At 41.0% G+C, this 23,675-nt stretch overlaps 1 protein-coding gene and 1 long non-coding RNA gene across 2 annotated transcripts in view; one reads left to right on the forward strand and one right to left on the reverse strand.

Moving 5' to 3' along the window:
- On the forward strand, positions 1-22,551 carry cog6 (component of oligomeric golgi complex 6). Its single transcript, XM_033630355.2, has 19 exons — positions 1-188; positions 650-793; positions 1,281-1,352; positions 1,553-1,611; positions 9,344-9,455; positions 10,014-10,096; positions 10,360-10,430; positions 11,478-11,571; positions 13,037-13,165; positions 13,791-13,882; positions 14,640-14,704; positions 14,831-14,922; positions 15,269-15,386; positions 16,250-16,381; positions 16,694-16,861; positions 17,397-17,504; positions 19,189-19,242; positions 19,363-19,442; positions 21,988-22,551. The coding sequence occupies exons 1-19, from the start codon at positions 54-56 to the stop codon at positions 22,133-22,135; spliced, it is 1,956 nt and encodes a 651-aa protein (XP_033486246.1). The 5' UTR covers positions 1-53; the 3' UTR covers positions 22,136-22,551.
- Positions 14,100-23,675, reverse strand: part of LOC117259123 (uncharacterized) — a 14,983-nt gene continuing 5,407 nt past the window's right edge. Inside the window, exons 2-5 of the long non-coding RNA XR_013490952.1 lie at positions 19,333-19,478; positions 19,093-19,225; positions 14,804-14,937; positions 14,100-14,698 (exon numbers count right to left, since the gene is read on the reverse strand). This is a non-coding gene — a long non-coding RNA (uncharacterized LOC117259123). The remainder of the gene's footprint in view (positions 14,699-14,803; positions 14,938-19,092; positions 19,226-19,332; positions 19,479-23,675) is intronic.

Below are 23,675 nucleotides of genomic sequence, written 5' to 3' on the forward strand. Positions count from 1 at the left end.
TCAGACGGACCAAAACATCTTTCGGAAAGTTGACGTGGAGGTGTTTGTGTATAATGGCTGATACTAAAGTAGAAATGACAACTGACAGCTCCACTGCAATACAGAACCCAAATGCAACCTCTCAACCCAATAATCCTTTGTCAAGGAAGCTTAACAAAATACTGGAGACGAGGCTTGATAATGACAAGGTACGACGGAAGAGTTTAGCTTCATGCTAGCCAGCTAACATTAGCTAAATCTGCAAGATAGCCGCGCCGTAACTGGACAGAATACAGCTCATAGATAATATTGTCGACCCACCAGGAATAGTTGTTCCAAGGAAACGATATTGCACCTTCCAGGTTGTAGTTAAGCACTGTAACAACGCGAAAATGTTTACTCATTTAAGTTAATGTTAGCGTGTGGCTGCAGTCATTCACTGTGAACTGTAAAAACTTGAGTGTCAGGTCCTAGTGTGTATTTACATCGCAAATAGCTTCCCTTATGAAGATGCCAGAGGTTTATCCTAAGTTAACGAAAGGAGAAAATGCAGCTTTTTCCCCTTAGTTTTTGCAACAATGGTCTGTGTGCAAGAGGACCAGATTCTCAGTGATATATTTGTTCTAGCATCCGGATTGACTGACATTTCAATGTCCTGCTTTGCTGTCAGGAGATGCTGGAGGCGCTGAAGGCTCTCTCTGTGTTCTTCACCGAGAATAGTTTGCGCACCAGGAGAAATCTTCGCGGTGACATAGAGAGACGAAGCTTGTCGATCAACGAGGAGTTTGCACGAATATTTAAAGATGTAAAAGAGGTAACGTAGAGCTTTGCAAGAAAATCCAGTTTATAACCCTCTAACACCATTTAACCAGCCAAAGCATCTGTGCCGGGATTCTTAGGTGGATTGGGAAATAGTCACATGGAGAGGCTGTTGAGTAGGTTCACCTCTAAATTGTTAACTATATATTACAAAACAACAAAGATTGCCCCTGGTGCTAAATTAATAGAAATGTTTTAGTTCCTGTAGACTATGATAGTGATGTAGAACAGCAGATCCATTTTAGTGAGTGCATTTTTAAGTTCAGGGAGTTACATGGAGTTTTAAGCTTAAAGGTGTATACTGGAGAATTTATTAGCAGCAACAATCATATGACCAAAGACTATTGAAGAATGTGAAAAACTAAGCAGACTACTTCTCGGTATTTGTTTGAACAGCAGTGCAGCCCATTTGACTTTGACATGTGTGAATGGTTTGCATCTGCCTCAGTACTGTTATAATTGTGACTTCATGTTCTCCATAGGAGCTTGAAAGTGTTCATGAGGATGTCCAGGCCATGAGTACGTGTTGTGAAGAAATGACAAATAGATTAAAGGTACTGTGTATCATCTCCACATGACATTTGAAAATTCTCCTTTACATGTTATGATTACTAAAGCTAAAAACAACAATGGAGGACAGTGTAGATCAAATGTATGATGTTTATCACTTCACATGGTGGACTTATCAGATTTCTTTTGAGAGCATAATGTTTGCAAGACTTTTTTTGAAAACACAGCAACTTTTCTTCAACAGGCTGCCAAGGAGCAAACTCAAGACCTCATAGTAAAAACCAACAAGCTGCAGGGAGAGAAGTGAGTTGACTCTAAAGGGGTAAACATTTTGTGTGCGTGTTTGGATGTGTGTGTGAATGTATGTTTGCATGTGTTATTGCCCAGAGTTCACCTTGTAACTTGACATGTACATGTGTACTTAAGCCTAGACAGACATAAGAAATCAGTGGAGAAAACAGCAAATCCAGTTGCCTTTTCTTTGTTTGTCCAGAAATCCTACCTACTGGCTGACAGAGAATCTTTAAAAGATATATCTTACAATTAGTGGCTTTTATATTTACTTGTTCCTCTTGTTGCTATATAAGTCAGATACACCGAATGACCAGAGATCACTGCTACCTTTGAGGAACTTCCTATTTTAATTGTTTGACTCTGGTACACAGTGTGTCAGAAAGTTAATTCAGCTCTTCTGTAATTTTATGGGCAGTAGTTTTATATTTATGTATTGCATTAAATTACATCGTCTTTTTGTATTTCAAGTTGCTCTGTAGAATTTAGTGAGCACTCAAGAAACTTCAGCAGTAGTCTCAACAAAAACTGAACCTTTTTATGTAAGATGCTCTTTATTGTTGTTGCTGTTGTAATGGATTACTTTAAATATGTTTTGTAGTCAGCATTGTTTGCTCTCATGCAAGTGCTGATATTGGAATTATTTGAGAGACTCAACCTTGTTCCATCGTAACAAGCACACAATGTTTCTCAATCTGATTGTAACCACATCACCAAAATGTAAAACGAGACCATATGTCAGGGCTGCTGCCTTGAACGTTTAAACTAGCGTTTTCAGAATGTCAGTGAGAGATGGAAGAGATAAGATGGCAACTTCATCCCTAAAATATCTGCAGAAATTTCAAAGAAATCCCATACCCACTATTTCTCTCCTTATCTGTTCTGAGGCTACAAGTCATTTCGGAAACCTATCACATGCGTCACTGATAGCCATCTTCATCAGTCCAAAGCTAGACACCATCAGTTCACTCTCTCTGTAGTCTCATTTCCCTTGCAGAGAAATTACCTCTTTTTCTATTTGGGCAAGTTTCCAGACAAAAAGCACTTCAATCAAAGCGCACTGCAGGAACAACAAGGTCCACTTTGCAAGTGATAAGCTTTTATTGCACACATGTTGTTTGGAAAGTGAGACCTTCCTTAGTAGGGATGGGAATCGAGAACCGTTTCCTGTTAAGAACCGGTTCCAACTGGTCCAATTCATCGACATCATTAGCCTTTATGCTTAACGATTCCCTTATCGATTCTTTTCATTACGCCGAATCTATGCTCGTCAGTCAGCAGCCCGTTCAACAACAAAGAACACGTAATGGCGGAGAGACAGAAGCGGTCAAAGCCGTAGCTTCACTTCACGCTGTTGTTAGCCTCCCTGGAGCTGCTAGCTCACTGTGGAGCTTCGGAGCATCCCCGCTTCAGGTGGACGGCGGGCGGGGCGCTGTTGTTGTTAGCCTCCCTGGAGCTGCTAGCCCAGTTTGGAGCTTCGGCGCATCCCCGCTCCAGGTGGACGGCGGGCGGGGCGCTGTTGTTGTTAGCCTCCCTGGAGCTGCTAGCTCACTGTGGAGCTTCGGCGCATCCCTGCTCCAGGTGGACGGCGGGCGGGGTGCTGTTGTTGTTAGCTTCCCTGGAGCTGTTAGCCCAGTTTGGAGCTTCGGCGCATCCCCGCTCCAGGTGGATGGCGGGCAGGGCGCTGTTGTTGTTAGCCTCCCTGGAGCTGTTAGCCCACTGTGGAGCTTCGGCGCATCCCCGCTCCCGTTGTCGGATTTCATGGGAACACCAAGGATAGTAAAATGAGGGCAGTTGAGTTGATTTGCATGCTATTTGTTGTTATAATATGCTGGGCTAGCTGCGTTAGCTGCCTCACCTGAGTTAGCTGCACTAGCTGCGTGGTGTTGACACACTCAGGCTGGGGATGCTTTTTTTCAAATCTTTTTCATCATCTTTTTAAACTAGACCATGGCTTTAAGGTTCATAATAAAACGTTCTGAAAGCAGATGTATTGGGTTACAAACAACAGGAGGTGATATCATTAATTCACAGGAGGAATCGATAAGGGAATCGATAAAGAATCGGATCGATAAGCAGAATCGATAATGGCATTGATATCGATAAAATCCTATCAATTCCCATCCCTATTCCTTAGTGTGCTAGCACTTTCTTGTTTTACAGGAGTTGTCTCTGACAGTTGTCAACCGAAGGGGATTTTTCAAACCATAAAAATCATATACTGATAATTTGAAATACGTGCACAGACAAAGCTATGACCTGCCCAGTTAAAACACTAAGACGTTGAAGAGTGAGCTTCTCTTAAGTGTCAGAAGTTTGAAAGATTTGGTGCAGGGCAGGAGGAGCTGGTAAGCACTTCTTTATTTTTGATGAGCGGGGATGAATGATTCATGAGGTTGATGAATATTTTTCCTGCAGTTGTCTATTTGCATAAGGAGGGCAGCAATCATCATTAATGGTGCTTTATTTGTTTTACTCGTCATGTCCTGTGATGTTTGGCCTTGAGATACACATCAAAGTAGTACTTGTTTATGTTGCATTACTGCCTTATCTTACTGAAGCCAGACTGTTACAACTGAAGAGCAGCCCGTCAGAGTGTTCCTGGATTTGAGCATGTGCATTGAGATTTGCTTACAACACATATTAAGAGCCATCAGATATGCAGATCCAATATATACAGCTCACCATGACATGGAGTCATGAGTGGAGTCAGACAGTGTATCTTGGATATTCACCCAGCTGCAACTCTTGGAATACTGATGGATTTTTTTTGGTTGAAAGCCTGCCAATAAAATTAATCTAGGTATCATTAATCTATGAATTTGGCAGGGCAGAGTGTTGACAAGGTTGTTAAAATAAAGCACGCGCTCCTGACGGCTGATCACTGGGGGTTGGGGTGGGGTTCATTAGCATTTTCTGGTGGCTGTGACCTTTGTGCTCAGTGACCTTGTGAGTCGTCATAGAGACAGGAATACGGGCAAAGATAATGTAGATTCTTGGCAAAAGACAGACGTACAGCTGTGATGTACTGCTGGCACAGCCTCAGGACCTTCTTGACGGAAAGGTGACATAGGAGGGGAGGGCTATGAATCTGACAGCAGTGACAGACACCAGTTGGGATAAAGCCACCAGTGAATACGTGCAGGCAATGAATGGAAGGTAGGTGGTCAGAGGTTTTACATGAATGTCCTTCTGCGTGCCCTCCTGCCTTGTCTTTTTCTTTGCATAGTGGTCCCATTGGGACCTGCCGTCCGTCTGCGTGACATTTCCATTTGCGCAGCCACAATGACCCCACAGCCAGATGGGATAATGTCTGCACGCTGGGCTTTGACCTTGTCTTTAGCAATTTTGTCTCTGAAGAGCTGCCAGGGGAAGTGTGCAGTCAAGCTGTCCTCCTTCAGCCACCCACCAGTCAGCCCACTGCACCACACCACTCCAGTTTTCTCGGTCAGATCTATTTCAGGTCGCACAATCCTCTGCCGTCCCCAGCCACTGTCTTTTTTATGTTTCTCCTGTTGACACTTATTATAGCAGTGCTACATTACCAGCATAATCTCACAGTTTGTGCTTGTAGGGCAGCTCTGCTGAGAGAGCACAGTCATTTTCAAAGCTCTGCAGATGCTCCTGATGTGTATTTACCCGGCAGAGCAGGCCTGCCCTGAACTGTTTGCTATCTTATCTGCCAGTGGCAGTGTGTCATTTGTCAGCTCTAATGAAACGGAAAGGAACAGCGCATTGCTTACAGTGTGCAGAAGCAAAGGTGGAAGAGGCGTGCCGACGAGAGTAGATGACCGGTGTTTGTCTGCCAGCTTTCAGACGTGTTGCTCTTTTGTTTTGGGCTGGTCCTGTTCAAAGGCGCTGTCAGCAAGAGCACTCAATAGGTGTTGTGTGTTGTTCCATAATGAAACGTAATGCTACCCACCTGTCCTGCACTGTGTGATCTTTGTATTAGCGTGACATGTTATCTGCTGAACAAGTTGAGACGTCTCACAGACGGTTGTTTCTGTGGACTGTGTGACCTCACGAGCAGCCAGAGCTGAAGGGCCTGGTCTCATGGCTTAGTTCTCAAGCTATTACTGGACCACTCAGGCAGCTACAGTTGACCTACTTGGCTGCATGCCAAAGAGCAATGTAGATACATTTAGTAACTACAGCTACGATTTACATGCATTTGACTCGCGACAGCCGCTCATTTCCCACAGTAATTCCTATGGCTTATGATGAATCATTAGAGATGGAGTGTTTCAGTGAGACAATTTTTCCTGAAAATAAAGCAAATGTTCTCAGTATGACTTCTGTGTAGGTCATTAATGAATCAAGAGCTCTCTGAAACCCCCGAGAGAACGATCAGGGACATCAAAGTATAAATGACAACCTGTGTAAAATGACACTTGAGCCTTACTAAGGCTCAGCTGGCTGTTAATGAGGGTATGGCTGTGAGTATGCCTTTGTGTTATCTGATGTGACTGTGATCGTTGGTGCGTGGCTAACTAACAGCGTTGCGAATGCCAAATTTTCAAGCAAGCTTTTGAAATAGCCTCTAATGGATTTTAATGGTTAATCGACCCGCATTCTGAGAGGGTTGTAAATTTAGCTTGTAGCAGTTGATCTCCTTATCATTCATTCTGTAGGATTATCAGGTAGAAATGTAAAATGTCTTGTTAATGTCTTTATATAAGTTAGTTGATGAAGTTTGCCATTTACACTCTGTGCTGTGTAATAACTAGGGAGCTTGGTAAATGTTATTCACCGATCATGCTCTCAGTTTTTATGAACTTTTTGCGGCACCATCAGCTCAGCTCTGTAAGGTTATTAAAAAGGCATCAGTAATTTCAGTGTTTCAGTTTGACAAAGCTGTTTATGAGATTGTGCTGTATTGTATTGCTTAAACGATTTCTGTGCTTGAACACACACAATCAATTGGCCTAGTTGAGAAATCTGAACACACACACACACAAACACACACACACACACACACACACACACACACACACACACAGAAATGGACAAAAAAAGACCAACCATTACAAATGCTTTAACTTCACTCCATCATGTAACATTATGTAACCTGAATTTCACTTTGCACTTGTTCTTCAAGATAACCTTACATACTGGGTTTAATTGAGTTCATCCTTTGAACCACGAGCCCAGAGTCTCCACATACTTGTCAGTTTAGTGTTGCTGATTCCCTCAAATATGTTTCCTCCCTCTGGTATTCGGTAATTGCAGTCTAGAGAAGAATGTGTCATGTCCTGACAGCGCTGCAGAAAACAATCCTGCCGCTCCACCGTTCCCTTGCTCTCCTTTGCCATCCTTTGCTCTGCTGCAGCTCCAGCAATCCCTTCCCCCCGTCTCCTTACCTTGTATAGGCGTGTGCAGCCCGTGCCTTTGTTGTGATTTACATCCTGGAGGAACAGGTCTGTCACTCCTGGCCTGAACATGAGAAACTGGCGGCATTTCTAATCTCCTGGAGGTGAATCTGTTGATTTGTTGGAGGTGAGAGTTTCTCTGCTGGTGTTCCCATGTCTACGATGTTCAACACGTCCATAGACAGGAACCTTGATAAATAAAGGATTGGGAACATTTGCTGCCTTTTGCCATGGTCCTTCTTATAAAACTACTGATTGCTTTGATGTTGTTTTCGGCTTTTCGGTGTCAAGAAGTTGATAAAAGATTTCAAAAGTGATCTTTTGGACTTAGCTTTATTTGACACAGTCATGAATACATCAGTGGGTCTTTTAAGTAAACTCCTCTGTTAAACACAGTGAACACACCTTAATTTAAAGGCACCAACAGTTGGTAGAAATGTAGTCCGTCTCTTAAATGCTTCATGAAGGAAATTCCAAGCTATGGCATATTAAATGTGAGATAAGGCTTATGGAGCCCTTATGACTATTAGGATCAAATGGCCAATCAATTGCATGTGCCATAAAACTGGTATGGGATACGTTCAGTGTTGTATGTGTGTATTTCTGGGTTTTTTTCCTCCCTCTTGCGAAGATGATAACTCAACAACCTTCATTGATAGAAATCCCTTGTTTGCACAACAGTTTCTCACTATAGAACAGATGATCCAGTTAGATTTTTGTAAACGCTTGCTGCATAAATTTGCATATTAGTGATAAAATCTCTTTTCTTGAGACATCTGTGGCCTCTCGCTGTATGAGACTGAACAGATTTCATATTAATATTGCTCATGAGTTTTGTGAAGACAATCATGTTCACATGGAAATAGTTTCTCTAATTTATGCATCACTCAGTTTAATTAATGGCCTCATTAGCATAGCGTGTTGTTTTTTTTATATATCACTGTAATGGTGGTGTAATATCAGGTTGCTGAGGTGTCTCTTGTTTTTTTGTGTTATCTCTCAGTAGCATGGGGTGTTTTCATTCATTCAATTCTCTTTCAGTTTTCTCCTATCTGTTTAGAAGTTCTCTCTGTTTTTGTACTCAAATGTGCAGGGCTGGGCACTGACGGATACCTTTTAATACAAAATGTCTTCTGTTCACGATATACTATGATACTACAATATATAGACTAAAAGACTCGATCATCTCACAGTGAAGGCATGAACCTTAAAAGGCCATTTCAAGTAGAGGCAGGGCTGCTGTCTTTCTATAAAATGAAGCATTATCATTACTGTTGTCACTACTCACAATTTTCATGATGAGCCAGGTTGAATGTAATGAAGTACATGTTTAAAGTACCCAAGCCTATGTGTACATGGAATAAAAGGTGGTGCACTCAGGCTGTCATCTTTGTGTCATGCATCAAACTCTCAACACACGAAACACGTATGCGGGAAAAACGCCTCGAGGTCCTGCGTGTGAGGCTCCAGGAGCTGTACAGAGAAATACTAAATCATAAAATCCTGTAACAGATTTACAACCCCTTACTTTCAGCTGGCTGAGCACTGGGAATAGCCGTGTGAGAAACAATGGTCAGATAATGTTGGGTTTTTCTCCTTCACCAAAACAACCTGGTGATTTACTGATCCAGCCTTGTTTTTGCAGACAGACGGGGGAGAGAATATAGAGGAGGTGGTTTGGATGAAAAGATGGGGACAGAGGGAGTACTCGCTGTTGTTCCACTATCCCGTGACAGAGTTCCCTGTTTGACTGGAGAGGTTGCCATGGTCACTATTGTGTTAAGACACTTACAGTGACACTGATAGTTATCGCCCTGCTGTTATTGATAGTGACAAACCCTGGCCAGTATCAGGCTCTGAATTCTTTTTGTGTCTCCTGTCTCGCTTGTATTCCTCTGTTATTTATTTTCGCTCTGCTGCACATGATATCTTTACTCTGTGTTCCACCCTGTTCTCTCACTCTGAGTCCACTGTGAGTAAAGGCGTATGTGTGTGTGAGGAGTATGACTGCCATCTGCTGTTTGATTTCGAACATTACAGCTTGTTGACAACATTAACCATTTATGTTAAAGCATACAACTTTACACAAGTTTCCTACACTGATAGTGTACGCAGTAAGCGAAAACACACGAATAATGACAAAATGCAGTGATAAACCTCAGTGATGGAAGACAAGAAATAATCTGAATGCTATTGTGATTAAAAATTGACAAGGCCTTTACGACAACACAGAACAAATCCTGTGACAAGCAAAGGCCCAATGGAACTGCACAGAAAAAAATGACCAAACATTATGAGAAGATTCTTCATAAAGATATTAAAGTGCAACAGTGGGAAGTGAAGGAAATTAAAACATTTATCTCTTTTCCTCTCAGTCACCGCCTAGAGGTGAGGGCTCAGGTTGCTCAGGCGTTCCTCGCCAAGTTCCAACTAACCAATGAAGAGATGGCCAAGCTGCGAGGGGCTCGGGATGCGCCCATTACTGAGGTAATCTCCATTATAATGTATACTAATTAATTCAATTATGTAAAGAATCCTCCCATGTGCACCCACAAGATGGGACTATGCAAGATCAGGTACAGATTACTGTCTTGCTGATCTGTGTCTTTTCCCTTCAGTTTTTTTGCTTCATTATCTGTATCTTCAAACTGTCTTCTCAGTCATCTTCACACAATATTTAATAAGTTTTAAGATGTGTTAAAGATATTTGCCCATTAACTACAGTTTTGTCATATGAGGTTTTTGTTTGTTTTTTGAGATTTGAGATTTTTGCCTTTTCCTACCATCCTTCTCAACACTTTATACTGTCTACCTCCCACTTTAATATACAAAAATCAGATCCATAAATAATGTAGCATGTGAAATAAAACCACACATTTGTCAGCTTCAGATCTAGGTTATATCCATCAATTTTGCATGATTAGTTACAACTGCTGTCCTTAAACAGGAGATTTTTTTTTTATCAAATCTGTATTTTTTTCGTGTTTTGCCAAAGAATGTTGATTGTCTTCGGCAAATATATTCACGTGTTGTTCAATTTCCCAGGATTTCTTCAAAGCTCTCAGCCGAGTGAAGCATATCCATGAGGATGTGAAAATCCTCCTGCGAACCAACCAGCAAACTGCGGGGTAAGGTGCACATCCTAGTCCATACATGGTGTTACTCTGTGTTCCACTTCCTCTGACAGAATGAAATGACAGGGTCTTTTACAGTGACTATATTCGTGTTGCTAAATCCATGCAATTTATTTTGAACCTGAATGGTGAAACAGATGAGTGGAAAGAAAAAAAAAACATCCAGGTGTGGTATTTATGTCACCCTCAGGGATCTGACACTATGATGCAGGTTATGGGTATGTAATACGTGGTCTTGGTTTGTGTGCTTATTCCAGGCTAGAGATCATGGAGCAGATGGCCGTGTTACAGGAGACTTCATATGAACAGCTCTACCGCTGGGCTCAGAGTGAGTACAGTACACAGAGTTAATACCACAAGCACACGGTTAGATAAAACTGACTCATCATGACCCTCTTTGTACAAGGCCTCCATGCTGATCTCAGACTTGACAATCAAACAGGCATGTTGTGAAAAATTATGAAAAGTGTACCACCATAATCAGTGATCTGAATCTGTTCTTTTTTTTTGTTGTAACTGGATGGAGTGAAATACAAAATCATGCTCTTTCAAGTGAGAGCACTGGCGTGTATAGGACACATTTGAGGACACATGTGACTCATAACCTCTGTCTGAGGTTTTGCCAAAAGAATGCCAGAAACCCAAATTTTCCTCAGCTTAGCCTTGTGTGTTTTGTCACAGACATTAAAAGGGAAATAAACCATTGAGATCACACAAACTTCATTTTTGTAATTACACGTTCACAAAAAATATAGAGCATTTACTAAATTATGAGTTGCGCTACAGACACTTATTATGGTGTGCTTTGGATTTGCTTAAAGATCAAAATCCAGAAATTTGACAGCTGTAAATTTGATAGTGGTCAAATGACAGTGTGGTCAGTTATTACGTTGTTTCTCTTGTATTTCTCTACATGTTGTAGAAGCCAGTATATTTTGTGAAGGGTGTCTTTTTTTATATGCATCTGTCAGTTTATGAGGGAGCACTACATTTATTGCTAGAACATTACTGCACATTGTTGGAAGAGGGCATTTACTTGTCTTTCCAGCATTAGGTAAAGTCCAATAAGAGTGGAGTGTGTTCACCCATTTTCTCCACAGTCTGGAAGATTGGTCACTGCCTGTTCATTGTTTGTATTGTCTGAAGCAGAAGTAAACTGGTGCACACTCATGGGAAAATATGATTGAAAAATGTTTTAGTGCTTTGATTTGTGTCTTGCCAACAGGGTTACTATGGTCCAAAACATTTAGCAACAAGGAATGGAGCATAACATAATCATAGTTACCAGAAAGACTGCAGCTACTGAGTTAGTCGGTTGATAGTGTCTTACTCCAATCGATACATTTATTGTCCTGTTTTCCTTCTTGCTACAAAGATGAATGCAGAGGACTGACCCAAGAGACCTGTGATATCTGCCCAGTGTTGACTCAAGCCATGGAAGCCTTACAAGACCGACCTGTCCTTTACAAGTAATATGTCACACATAATATGTTGTATGGTCTGTTCCTTCATTTATCTTCTACTCCATGCCAGTCAGTGTTACCATGTCTCCTTCGAGAATTCACAGCCATTAGATTTAGACCTGTTTAATGGGGAATGTTTAGAAATGTATAAAATCAAGGGATAGATATTAATTTATTCATTCATTTATTCAAATCAATGGTAACTGTAGACAGTCCTTCTGTTCACAGGCACTACACTTCCCTGACATTCATCATAGGAGCGGAAATACATGCTTGTTAAACTGAAAATTAAGCAGCAGTTTCCCAACTTCTTATAAGAATTTGTATTTCACTCTGCCAATGTCGTCTATGGGCACTTGCAGGTGAATTCTGAGAACCCATTGCCAAGGAAATTCTTGTTACTGTGTTCCATGTGAGAGAAACAAAGAGAATCCTGATTAGAAAACAACAGAGCAAACAGCCTGAAGCAACAAAAAAAAATCATTGCCACCATCCAGCCAGCAGAAGACAGGGCCAAAACTGCATCTGCACATTTCTTACTAATACTGTTAAAGTGTTCTTCATACCTACCTACCTACTTACATAGATACATAGATACACAGATATATATATATATGTATATATATATGTATATATATATATATATATATATATATATATATATATTTATGTATGTAATAGTGCTTGAAAACCTGCACAGTCTTCCTCTTCTGCTCTTTTGTTAATGCATGTTGATGTACATTGCCCCCTGAAGTCTGCAGAAATATGTAAACAAAGGGTTTAGTCACTCTGAGAATCATCACCTACTATATACCATTATTTTTATTTGTTTGAAAATTTTTAAGTGCTTTGAAATGGCTGAAGTACATTTAAGTATGAGTGTATGAGTAAGAAATGCCCAATGCCCATTACTTAGAGTTATTTCAGGGCAAGCACAAATACATAATGAAAATGAAAAATGTTAAAAAATGTTAAAAGCATTGAATGTCAAAATCTATGCAAGAACAAAGAATTGCACTGGACTCACACGTTTCCCAAAGCTTACTGTAAGTTTAACTCTGTCCCTAGAGCAAAACATCACAAAGGAAAGTTTCACACGTTACCCCAAACCCTGTTGTCAGGGCACATCCTTGCTCTGTGTCTGCATTCTCTGAAATGCACCTGTGTCAGAGTCCAGAAAGCGCTCAAGGTCACGCACTGGCGGAGATGTTGAGGCTGACAGAGTGGAGACCAGCATTCCCGGAATCTCAGTTCAGCACTATCTAGTGTTTAGTCTGTCACAGAGCCTGCCACCGCCAAATAATCAAAACAACCTCAAAGTCTTTCCTTTTGGAAAAGCTGCCTGCATTGTTGATGTATGTCAGCGGCTGACCTCCGATTTACAGTCTGCACGAAAACACTGCGCCCATCGTCTGTTCACATGAGGTGTGAGTGTTGAATGTTGCTTTTTTTCCCTCATTTGTTTGTCCAGATACACTCTGGATGAGTTTGGAACGGCTCGCAGGTGTGCAGTGGTACGAGGATTCATCGATGCCCTCACCCGTGGCGGGCCAGGAGGAACTCCCCGCCCCATAGAGATGCATTCACATGACCCTATGAGGTACACCTCCAATTTTGACTAAATATATTTCAGGAAATAAAGTACAAGTCCTCTGAAACACAACTATCTCTGTAATAAATATTTAAGATAAAGTATCCTATACTATATACTATAACTATATACGACTATATAATGCATGATTGTAAATGTTATGATTCCTTCATCATTAATCTATTAGATTTAGTTCCAATTCAAGAGGATGTTAAGTGTTAGTTCTTCAGTGTCTGAGTGTGCCTGTGTTTCCTGTTGTACCACATCCTCTTCCCTCTTCCTCCCGTGCCCAGGAGCCAAATGGGAGAATTTCTCAGAATACTAGCCATGTGTGGAACACAAAATCACCTCCACTTTATAGGAGGCATCAGCAGTTCTGAGAACATCAAGTTCTTTCTCTCCTCCCTATGTCCTCACACGCTCACAAACACACACAGGCGTACACACAATAATTCAAGTTTAACCATGCTGTTTTCCACCGTTATGTAACGTCAAGAGCCATGCATGTGTTTGTGCATGAAACACGATGACCCATGCCTCGATGTAGCAGTGGTCTTGGTGTGGTGAGATTAGCCCTCGGTCTGGCCCCTCAGCGACCTACTGTTAAATACAGCCTGTTTTGTCACTCTTTCAGGTATGTTGGGGACATGCTGGCCTGGCTGCACCAAGCCACTGCCTCAGAGAAAGAGCACCTAGAAGCTCTGCTGAAACAAGTCACTCTGCAAGGTATGATGCTTCCTGCGTGCTTATAACACATTCTGCAGTTCTCCATCAACTCTGGTTCATGCCACACCCTAAATAAACAAATGGTGCGATCACACCTATAGCTGTATTCCTCCCTTGTTTTAATCTTACCCTTGGTGGAAACACTTGCTTTGTTGCATCTCTTATTTTGGTGTACTGTATAAGTGAACCAGGGCCTGTAAACAAATGTCGCACAGACTCACGAGTAGCTTGTTTATTGGACAGAGTTTGGGTAACCACAGTCATACAATGAGTTTAGAGATTTAGGTTAAAGAGTGTGAACAAATCAAATTCCAGCACATTTAGTTCAGCCTGATAGACTAATCCTGTGCTTGTTTCCCTAATTTACCTTCTTTGGTTCGCATAGCTGTAAAGAATAAACACAGATCAGTCAAGACCTGGGCTGGCCTTTTGTCCAGTTTGTTATGCTGAGCTATTACACCAGTTACTTCTATCGAGTATCAGCATTTATCTCCTTACATAATTTTGAGGTCGTTTTCTGAAATTAATTTTGTTTATCATCTCAATCCCAACAAATCATGTAGGAGCTGACTTGTAAAAAGTTTGAGCTCTGTAGGCAGGGCTCAAAAAATACAGAATTTGACAGTGAAAACAGGACATTTTCTCCAATATTGTATTCATTAATAATATGCTTACATCTACAGTACCCTCAAAACAGTTGATGTATTTAATCCCAAATAGCCCTGACTATATTTGTGTGTGTGTCTTCTTACAATAGATGTGGAGGAGAACATGCAGGAGGTGGTCGGACACATCACTGAGGGAGTCTGCAGGCCACTGAAGGTGAATAAACAAATACGTTTAAGATGCTATTTAAGAAAAAAACTGACCAGCTCTGTTGGGTGCACACCATATTCTGTCATGTTCAGCTTATGCACTCACTCGGTGTGTTGTTGATCTGTCCCTCAGGTTCGGATAGAGCAGGTCATCGTGGCTGAACCAGGTGCTGTGCTGCTTTATAAGCTGTCCAACCTGCTCAAGTTCTACCACCACACCATCAGGTATTTGAAGTCACTCTGCAACAGGAGAAAAGTTTTGATAATTAATCAATCATTTATTGTTTGTTGAGCAAAGAATTCTTTTGTATTTTTTTCCTAGTTTGGAAATTTTGTTTTGTTTTGTACCTTTGTAAAATGAAAACCTTTTTGTTTTGCACTGTCAGCTGGACTGAACAAGCAATTTGAAAATGTCACTTTGGGCTTTTATAGCTTGTGACAAGCATTTTCTGCTGTATTTTGATGTTTTTAGATTAAACTTTCTCTTTTTTTTTTTATTGAATCAGGAAAATAACATGATTAATAATGCAGTCCTTACTGATCTGTCCACTTTTTTTTTATCTTTGTCCAGCTCTATCATTGGGACCAGTGTGGCCTCCTTGCTCATCACTATTGAAGAAATGCACATTCTCAGCAAAAAGATGTTCTTCAACAGCCTGAGCCTTCATGCAAGCAGGCTCATGGACAAGGTAGAAGTAGGATGATGTCTATTTGAATAATCCACGATCTTGTTCTCTCTCATACAGTTGTAAGGAAAGTGACATTTAGGAAAACAATGCTGTCAACCTGAGGAAGAGACAGAAGCAGAGGAAGACGCAGCTTTGTTTTTTAAGTAGGGACGGTTCGCAATGTTCTTTCATAAAATCGCTTCAATGACAGTGCAGAAGTTCAGTATTGCACCCTGCGGACACACATTGTGTATTTCAGCTCTGCGTCTAAACCCTCAAAGACAACAAGGCTATTTCTGAAGCACTTATGCTTGTAAACAGTTTCAGCCTGCTCGCCACTGCATCGAAATGGCGCTAGCTGCCAAAAAACACCAAACTTGTTACCGTTAAGTCAAATTGCCATCCAAATATACCTCAGCACGAGCAGGAGCTCTTCCACATAACACACTGGCTGTGTCCAGATCAATAGCAGTTACAAGAATTATCCCTGTAGCTTGGTGTTAATCAAATTTGAGGCCCTCAGGGTTTTGGTGTCAATTCGAGCTAATGCCAGGAACACAGCCTTCTCATAATTTGCTCTATTAGGTGGACAACGGTGACTGGGCTCAGTTCTGTGTTGTGTATCCAGAAGCCAATGAAATCAAAACCCTCTTCATTAAAAAAAAAGCTCAACAGACTCTGAACAAGCTGCGTCTCAGAGTAGCAGCAGGAACCAGTTGTATATTCAGTCTATCATGCTGCTCATTAGGGATGTTTAATGCTTTGATAATGTTGTGAGGGCTGCTTGTCTCGGTGAAAGCTACAGCCCACACGCAACTAACCTCTTCAAGAATAACTCTGCTCTTTTGCTCTGTCTCTTCTTTTCATCCTGTCTGCCTTGGCAGGTGGAGCTGCCTCCTGCAGACCTGGGACCTACAGCCTCCCTCACTCAGACCCTGTCCCTCCTCAGGGAGGTGCTGGCCTCCCACGACTCATCAGTAGTTCCTCTGGATGCCCGCCAGGCTGACTTTGCACAGGTAAACTCTGGCCTAAATGCCTGAATTCACGGCAGCTTTAAAAAAAAAAAAAGTGGCACATGTTGCGACATTTTTCTGTTTCTGGTTTTAAATTTATTTATTTGTTTGCAATAAAATCTTGTAAGCAGGTGAACATTGAAAAAAAAAGTTATAAAAAGTCAAATTTGTCTTCCCTTGTTGTCATATTGTAACCAATTGCTGTTTCTCTTAAATTAATGGAATATAAATGTGATAATATTTGTTTTAGTCACCCGTTAATCAAAGTCAGTGATATTTCACACATCTGGTTCTGTCTTATTTTGTCTTTACCAGGTCCTCTCTTGCATCTTGGATCCCCTGCTGCAGTTATGCACTGTGTCAGCCAGTAACCTCGGCACTGCTGACATGGCTACCTACATGGTCAACTCACTGTATGTCATGAAGACAACCCTTGCTCTCTTTGAGTTCACTGACAAGAGGCTTGAGATGCTCGAGTTCCAGGTCTGTCCTAACTGCAAGCAGTTATCAAAAAATTAATAGTGAATCAGACAATTAAAATAATAATTTTCCCATGTTTTAAGTATTTATTTACATTTCATTACAATTACTCAAGGGCATGAAAATAATAATGAGAGACCATACCTTAGTTGGCCACTACAAACTGAGTCATGAAACACTAATGTTATCTAACATTAGAACTCAGCTTATGGTCATTGTCTGTGCTGAAAGAGTATTGTTCATTGAAAATATTTAATTATTCTCGTTCCTTTCATTAAAGCCCATAGAGCCCAAATCTTTTATTAAAAGGATTTCATTTGCTGTCTCACAGAAGGGTGTGCGTCATGTATTGTTGTTCATGCTCAAATGCGCCATCTATCCTCTATTTTTAGCATGTCTTTTGTAATTGAGCACCACAAGAGCTCCTGTGGAAGTTTCATTATCAATAGCACAGCGGTTCTCTATTAACCACAAGTACCACTGGCTCACAATGCAGGCTTGGACTGGATTTTAAGCCACTCTCTCCCACATTTTCTAGATCGAGGCTCACCTTGACACTCTGATCAACGAGCAGGCATCCTACGTGTTGACCAGAGCTGGACTGAGTTACATCTACAGCTGTGTCCAACAGCATGATGCTGAGCAGGTCTCTGATGGAACACTTAACTACACATACACATGCACTCACTCATGATGTTATAGAACTGTGGATTTTTTTCCACATTTCTCCTGTTCGACTACCTAATGTTCCTCCTCTTTTTTGTATTGCACAGGCCCTAACATTACAGCTTACTCTACCTTTTTGGCTCTACACCAGCTATTGCTGTGCTTCCCACATGACCAATGTCTTTATTAGGGCATAATACTATTTCAGTCACATGTTCAGATGAGAAAGGGACAGAGGGAAGCAGATCACATTATGTTCTATTACAAATATTATAGCTTCTTCCAAATTGTCCTGTGCAGATGAGAGAGCTGATGCCCCGGAGCCTTCCTCGCTTTATGTAACACACTTTGCCAGTGGACTGACTGAGACCCATAGTTGTGGTTTAGCATGCGAGTCTTGAAACCCTGGGTCATGTCAGGACACACCACACCCTGCTGCTGCAGCTCAACGCAAAGCTCAATCAAGAACTGTCATTCTTCTGCAGACTACCTCTCTCCTCGGGTGGCCTGTCTCGGGTATTCTTTAAATAGTCTTCAGTGTGAAAAGATTAAGTCTAGCTGTCCACACTCGACGGCATACCAGATGTGAACGACTGAACAGAATCCCCAGGTTTATTTTAGACTTTTCAGGTTTACTTTCACTATCGGCTTAACATTTTCTCCCTGTAATTTTCTGTGATTCATCAGATGAACAAGTCAAACACAAGAAAACAGTGATTAAAACAACACTGGCTTGTAGCAAGCAGATGAGTCTGCAGGTTCATAGCATGTTTGTTAATGTGCCCATTTCCCCATAAAATCTCCCAAGGTACTGCACTGAAGCTTTGACCCTTGCACTGCCTTCTATTTGCTGCTTTTAATGTTGGCAATTTAGGCATTTAAGCTCGACTTAATGTTGCCATTCTGGATAATCAGTGTGAGCTAATTGCTTTAAAGGTACCCGCTGGTGTGTTCACAAAGTCATTCATATCTTTACCTATCAAGATTAAGGGTGGGAATTTCTCTTGTTTATTTTATTATTAAATCACCAACATTATGAACCTATGACATGCTACCACAACCCATGACATCAAACTGATGTTTAACCAACCAGTCAGCCATAAACAGTAAGCAAGCATGATAAAAGAGACATTATTTATATTTATGGAGATAAAGTGGCATTATATTATTATTATACAGGTCATTATTGTTCAGCCCTATTGTTTTTTTTTTTTGGGGGGGGGGGGGGGTAGTTTGTCTCATCAAGAGTATGAAGGTGTAAGACAAATGATGTGTTGTTGTTTTTTTTAATTAAATGTTTTTTTATGAAATTCTCTTACAGTTTCATTGTTTAGGATTTAGAAAGATACGTTCACAGAAACAAAATATGTTTTCTATAGTGTACAATCGCCTAAAAAAAAAATAATTGTTGTGTTTTGATTATCTTAGAATGAGGCGTTTATATCTACATAGGAAGCAGGTCCTCATCTACAGAGTCGCCATGTTTCACCGCCATGTTTCTACAATAGCCCAGAATGGACAAACCAAACACTGGCTCCAGATAGGGTCATTCATGTTTTTTTGCAAACCTGAATAAATGAATGACGGACCTCAGCCACTTGACTTTTGTTTTGTTTGTTGACCTTGAGTGGAATAATAAGATGATGTTTCCTCTTCTGTCTCAGGGCCCTTTGTCCCTCCTTCCCAGCATGGACAGCTCTTCTGTGAAAGCAGCGATGGTGAGTTAAACTGTGTTTAATAATGAGGTGATTTTTCCTGCAGGACTCAATAAATTCCCACCTAATGATTTTGATTATTTGACTCATCACCTGCTCTTAACCCTCTTGCACGAACAACAGGTCCAGTTTGATCGGTACTTGTCGTCGCCTGACACGCTTGTGATGCCACAGCTCAACTTCCTCCTCAGCGCAGCCATCAAGTGAGTTCCTGTCCCTAGTGTTGACAGTAGGTCTCCCTATTTAGGAAAGAATAGCAAACATGCAATATTCAGGCTTCGTGGTAAATGTTTACAACATCACATGGTGTTTCAACAGGGTAAAGAGCATATTCAGAGTGATAAAAATAGAACAGGAGCGTTGGCCTAATCATGTTCAACATTCATTAGTTTCCGAGATGTAATACGATCATTACTGCATTCCAAACAAAACACTCGACTAAATGCATGGGGAGTTTGGATGTTAAATTGCTAAAGCCACCAACACATTGAGAGAGTGGTCAGCAGGACTGCCTGTATTTGTCTTACTGATCAGAAAATGCGAATGCTTTTAGCTCAATCCAGCTGCTACATTGGAGGGCTCTTTCTATGAGTCACGTTTACTGGGAAGTGCAGCAGGCTTGAGGAGCACTCTGTACCTCAGGTTAATGTTCTCTATTAATGGACATGGGAGGACTGATGGGCAGGACGCCATTAATTAGCTTCTGGTCCATTTCTCACTCACACTCGTTCCCTGAAATCATTCCTCCTCTTTGTCTTTCTCTCTCTCTCTCTTTCCCACTGTCTCTCAAGTCTGCTTCTCTGCTCACCTAAATACACAAAAACACCCTCCAGCACTCTGAAAACACTCCTGGAGTGCACAAATAATGGGAATGTACTTTTAGTCTCCCGTTGTTTCACATTTCGCATTAGTGCACTTGCTGCAGAGTAAGGTGTTGTACACAGCACTATGGTTCTGTTCTCTGTGGGCCAATTAAAAATATGGATCTCAAGAGCCTGAGTTGGATACAACTGAGGCTCTCCCACTGTGTCCTTGAGCCCTCTCACTGGGCTCTTCAGTCACACTGTTGCATCCTCCATTTGTACTCCACTGCAAAAAATAGTCACATTATGTCCAATCTCAGAACCCACTGATAATCAGTTTGACGACAGTAAGCCCCGGGGGTCCACTGTCAGTATTTTGGGCCATTCAGGTGTAGCCTGCGGAGAGCTGGACCAAGACTTCCTCTTCTGTGCTCCGGCCATTTCAGCTAATCGCCATAAACTGAAATCGGCAAATTAATGCAGATAAATTTGAAAATCATCAGATTGTCAGACAATACCTAGAATGCTATTGGGCTGAATTGCTGGGGAGAGGGCCGTCTGGAGTACTTTGCTCAGCCTGCTGCCCCCGTGATGTGGCCTCGGAAAAGTGGTTGAAAATGGATGGATGGATGGATGGATGGATGGATAGATAGAGATGATAGCTAATGGGTTCCAAGATTGCATTCACACACAAACTATTTACCTGACGGTCAGATATGATTGTTCAGTACTAGTCAGACTAAAAACGGTCACCTGAATGCTTTTGATCTTGTCCTATAGAGTCTACATACGTATGCAAATAACTGTTTATAGAGATTGTATTATCTTCATTACTTAATGGTATATGGTTTTAATGGCAAATAAAAAAACTAAAATGATGAAAAACTAAAGAAGCAGAACAAGATATTCATTAATTTTCTGTGACCGCTTATCCTGTTGCGGGTCTGGAGCCTATCCTAGCTGACATTAGGTGAGAGGCAGGGTACACCCTGGACAGGTTGCCAGACTATCGAAGGGCTGACACATAGAGACTGACAACCATTCACACTCACATTCACACCTACTGTCAATTCAGAGTCACCAATTAATCTAGCCTGCATGTCTTTGAACTGTGGAGGAAGCCAACGTACCTGGGTAAAACCCACGCTGACATGGGGAGAACATGCAAACTCAGCACAGAAAGGATGCAAATCCCCCCAACCCTCTTGCTGTGAGGCGACAATGCTAAACAGAATATGTTGTTTCTAATTAGATTTCTATAAAAAATACTACAAGTGACTCATAAATCAGTGTGGCCTTAAAGTAAATGACAAAGAAAATCAAGCTGTGACTGCCGTGTTGATGACAGCTCAAAAATATAAAATGTATTAATATGTAGGATTAGTTGAGAGCTTGGAAAAATCAAATGTTTTGCATTTTTGTTTGACTAAAACAGCTAATTGCTTACCAGAACAGTTGACAAATAATTTTCTTTTAGTTGACTAATTGTTGCTGCACTAAAGATAAATAAAAATCTGTATGATATGAACTGAATTTGATTTGAAACAGCAGAGATTGATTTAGAAATCCATGAAACTGAAAACAATTTTAGGTTGAAAGATAGCTGCAAATCTGATTAGAGGGACTTTTTGTTGCTCCAGCAGCACATGTTGCTGTGGCTGACACACTTGTACATTTATGCTGTGATTTGTAACCGTAGATGGCAGTATGCACCACATACTGCTGCTCATTGTTTTGACACAGCAGGGGCACACAATGGTCACTGAACAAAAAAAAGTAATTAGGACAAATTCTTACTCATGGCTAACTTATTCAGCTGTTGATCAGTGACTAATCACAGCACAGCTCTGCTTGTCTGATTTAGACTAGAAATGTTGTAATTTAAAGGCCCACTCACTGCTGCCACTTTGTTTTGTGATTCTAAAAGTTTTATCTGTTTGTGCAGGGAGCAGATTTTTCGTCAGTCCACAGAGCTGGTGTGCAGAGCGTATGGAGAGGTTTACACAGCGCTGACCAGCCCAGCTAACAGCTACAAAGACCCAGAGAACCTGCTACCCAGGTCACCTCAGCAGGTTCAGACCTTGCTGTCCTGAGAGACACTTATGTCCCACCTGTTTAATCACAAAAACACCAGGTGAGCCCCATCGAAGGACTGCCAGCAGGTTATTTAAAGAGCTGTGTAATTTGTACAGCATAATAACACAAATGTATATAAACGTAGTTGTTAAGGTGGGGTTCTTTGTGGGAAATGTGGGCTGTGTGCTGACCTCAGAGACAGACACTCCTGTGTGCCAGGAGGAAAGAACATTATATGTGTATGATCCATTTACTTTCACTGCAGTAGGCAGTCAGCTTATTATTTTTCTCTCTGTGAACCACATATGCTTCCTCCTTCCTGTCTGTTTTCACGCCATGTACTCTGTTTATTTAATTATGCTCTATAAGTGTACAAAACAATGTATTTTTATTGAAAAACTGAGCATTACATAAAAAGAAAAAGAATACACTTCATTTAAGAGGCTTGTCTTATTTTTCCACACTTACGACTAGGCACTAAATTTCAGCCACTATGTTAAGAGGAACCTCAGAAGTTGTGTTTATTTTAATCTCAACTGTTTTGAGTTGTAGAGATAAAATGGAAAATGTGTCTTACCCTCTCCTTTGGCTTTTCAGAAAATGTCTACAATGCTGACTAAGATTTATAAACAAGACTATAATGATGCTGGAATCAGTCATTTACCCTTATTTCTACATTTCTTTGACCATTTAAAACACATTATGGTGTGTCAGATGGAGTAAAAATGTTGAATTCAACATTAGCAGAGCATTAAGCTCGACAGTGATTTTTGGATTTGTGGACATCAGTACTTACTTTCTTACAATGTTCTATCTTTTGGACTCAATACACTTAATATTTTTTTTATATTTAAAGCAGTCACAAGGAGTTTTTAAGTGGTTATGAAACAGTTTGAATTTAATGAAGATGCCTTCATATGACCTATGTAAGCAAACATGATGATCAGCAAGAAGATTGGCTGTTTCTATATACTGTAGTTATTCTTTATGCCTGTCTGCGGCTGAGATCATTAAAGAGAAAAGAAAAGAATTGACAGAAGAACAAACTAAAAGGAGCAGTCAGGGAACACAGGCAAAAACACAAGTCAACCTTGACCGCTCATAGAACAGATGGAGAAAATTGCAGGATTTGAGAGGATACCAATCCTGAATTGGCCCTCTTCATCATTAAACTGTGGCTACTTAAAAGATAATATAATATTGTCGTTGAAGTAGCCACAGTTTAAGCACATGCAGTACAGTTGATCCCAATAGTGAGGTATTTTTCATCTCTTTCAAAAGTAAAACTCCACAGCATTGGATTGTTGTGACATGATGGCCTATAAATGTCAAATCAGTGAAAATCTGACACCACCCAGCCCACGTAATCCCCAATAAAGCAGAACTGAAACAGTAAAGATAAGTGAATATTGATCCGGTCTGTTGTTATGGTATCTGGCCTGAGAGGCAGCATTTCATGTCTGCTATCTGACATCAAGGTTCATGGCAGCAGGCCTGATCTTGGCAGCACTGCCAGCTCTGAGGCCCAGGATTTCCCCAGCTCACCGGATGTTACTC

Source organism: Epinephelus lanceolatus, chromosome 4 (genome assembly GCF_041903045.1).
Source record: "Epinephelus lanceolatus isolate andai-2023 chromosome 4, ASM4190304v1, whole genome shotgun sequence".
Lineage (NCBI taxonomy): Eukaryota > Metazoa > Chordata > Actinopteri > Perciformes > Serranidae > Epinephelus > Epinephelus lanceolatus.

Coding starts and splice junctions, on each gene's coding strand:
- cog6 (XM_033630355.2), top strand. CDS start 54: ATGGCTGATACTAAAGTAGAAATGACAACTGACAGCTCCACTGCAATA. Junction 14,923..15,268: donor TTCTACCACCACACCATCAG/GTATTTGAAGTC, acceptor ATCTTTGTCCAG/CTCTATCATTGGGACCAGTG. Junction 19,443..21,987: donor CTCCTCAGCGCAGCCATCAA/GTGAGTTCCTGT, acceptor CTGTTTGTGCAG/GGAGCAGATTTTTCGTCAGT.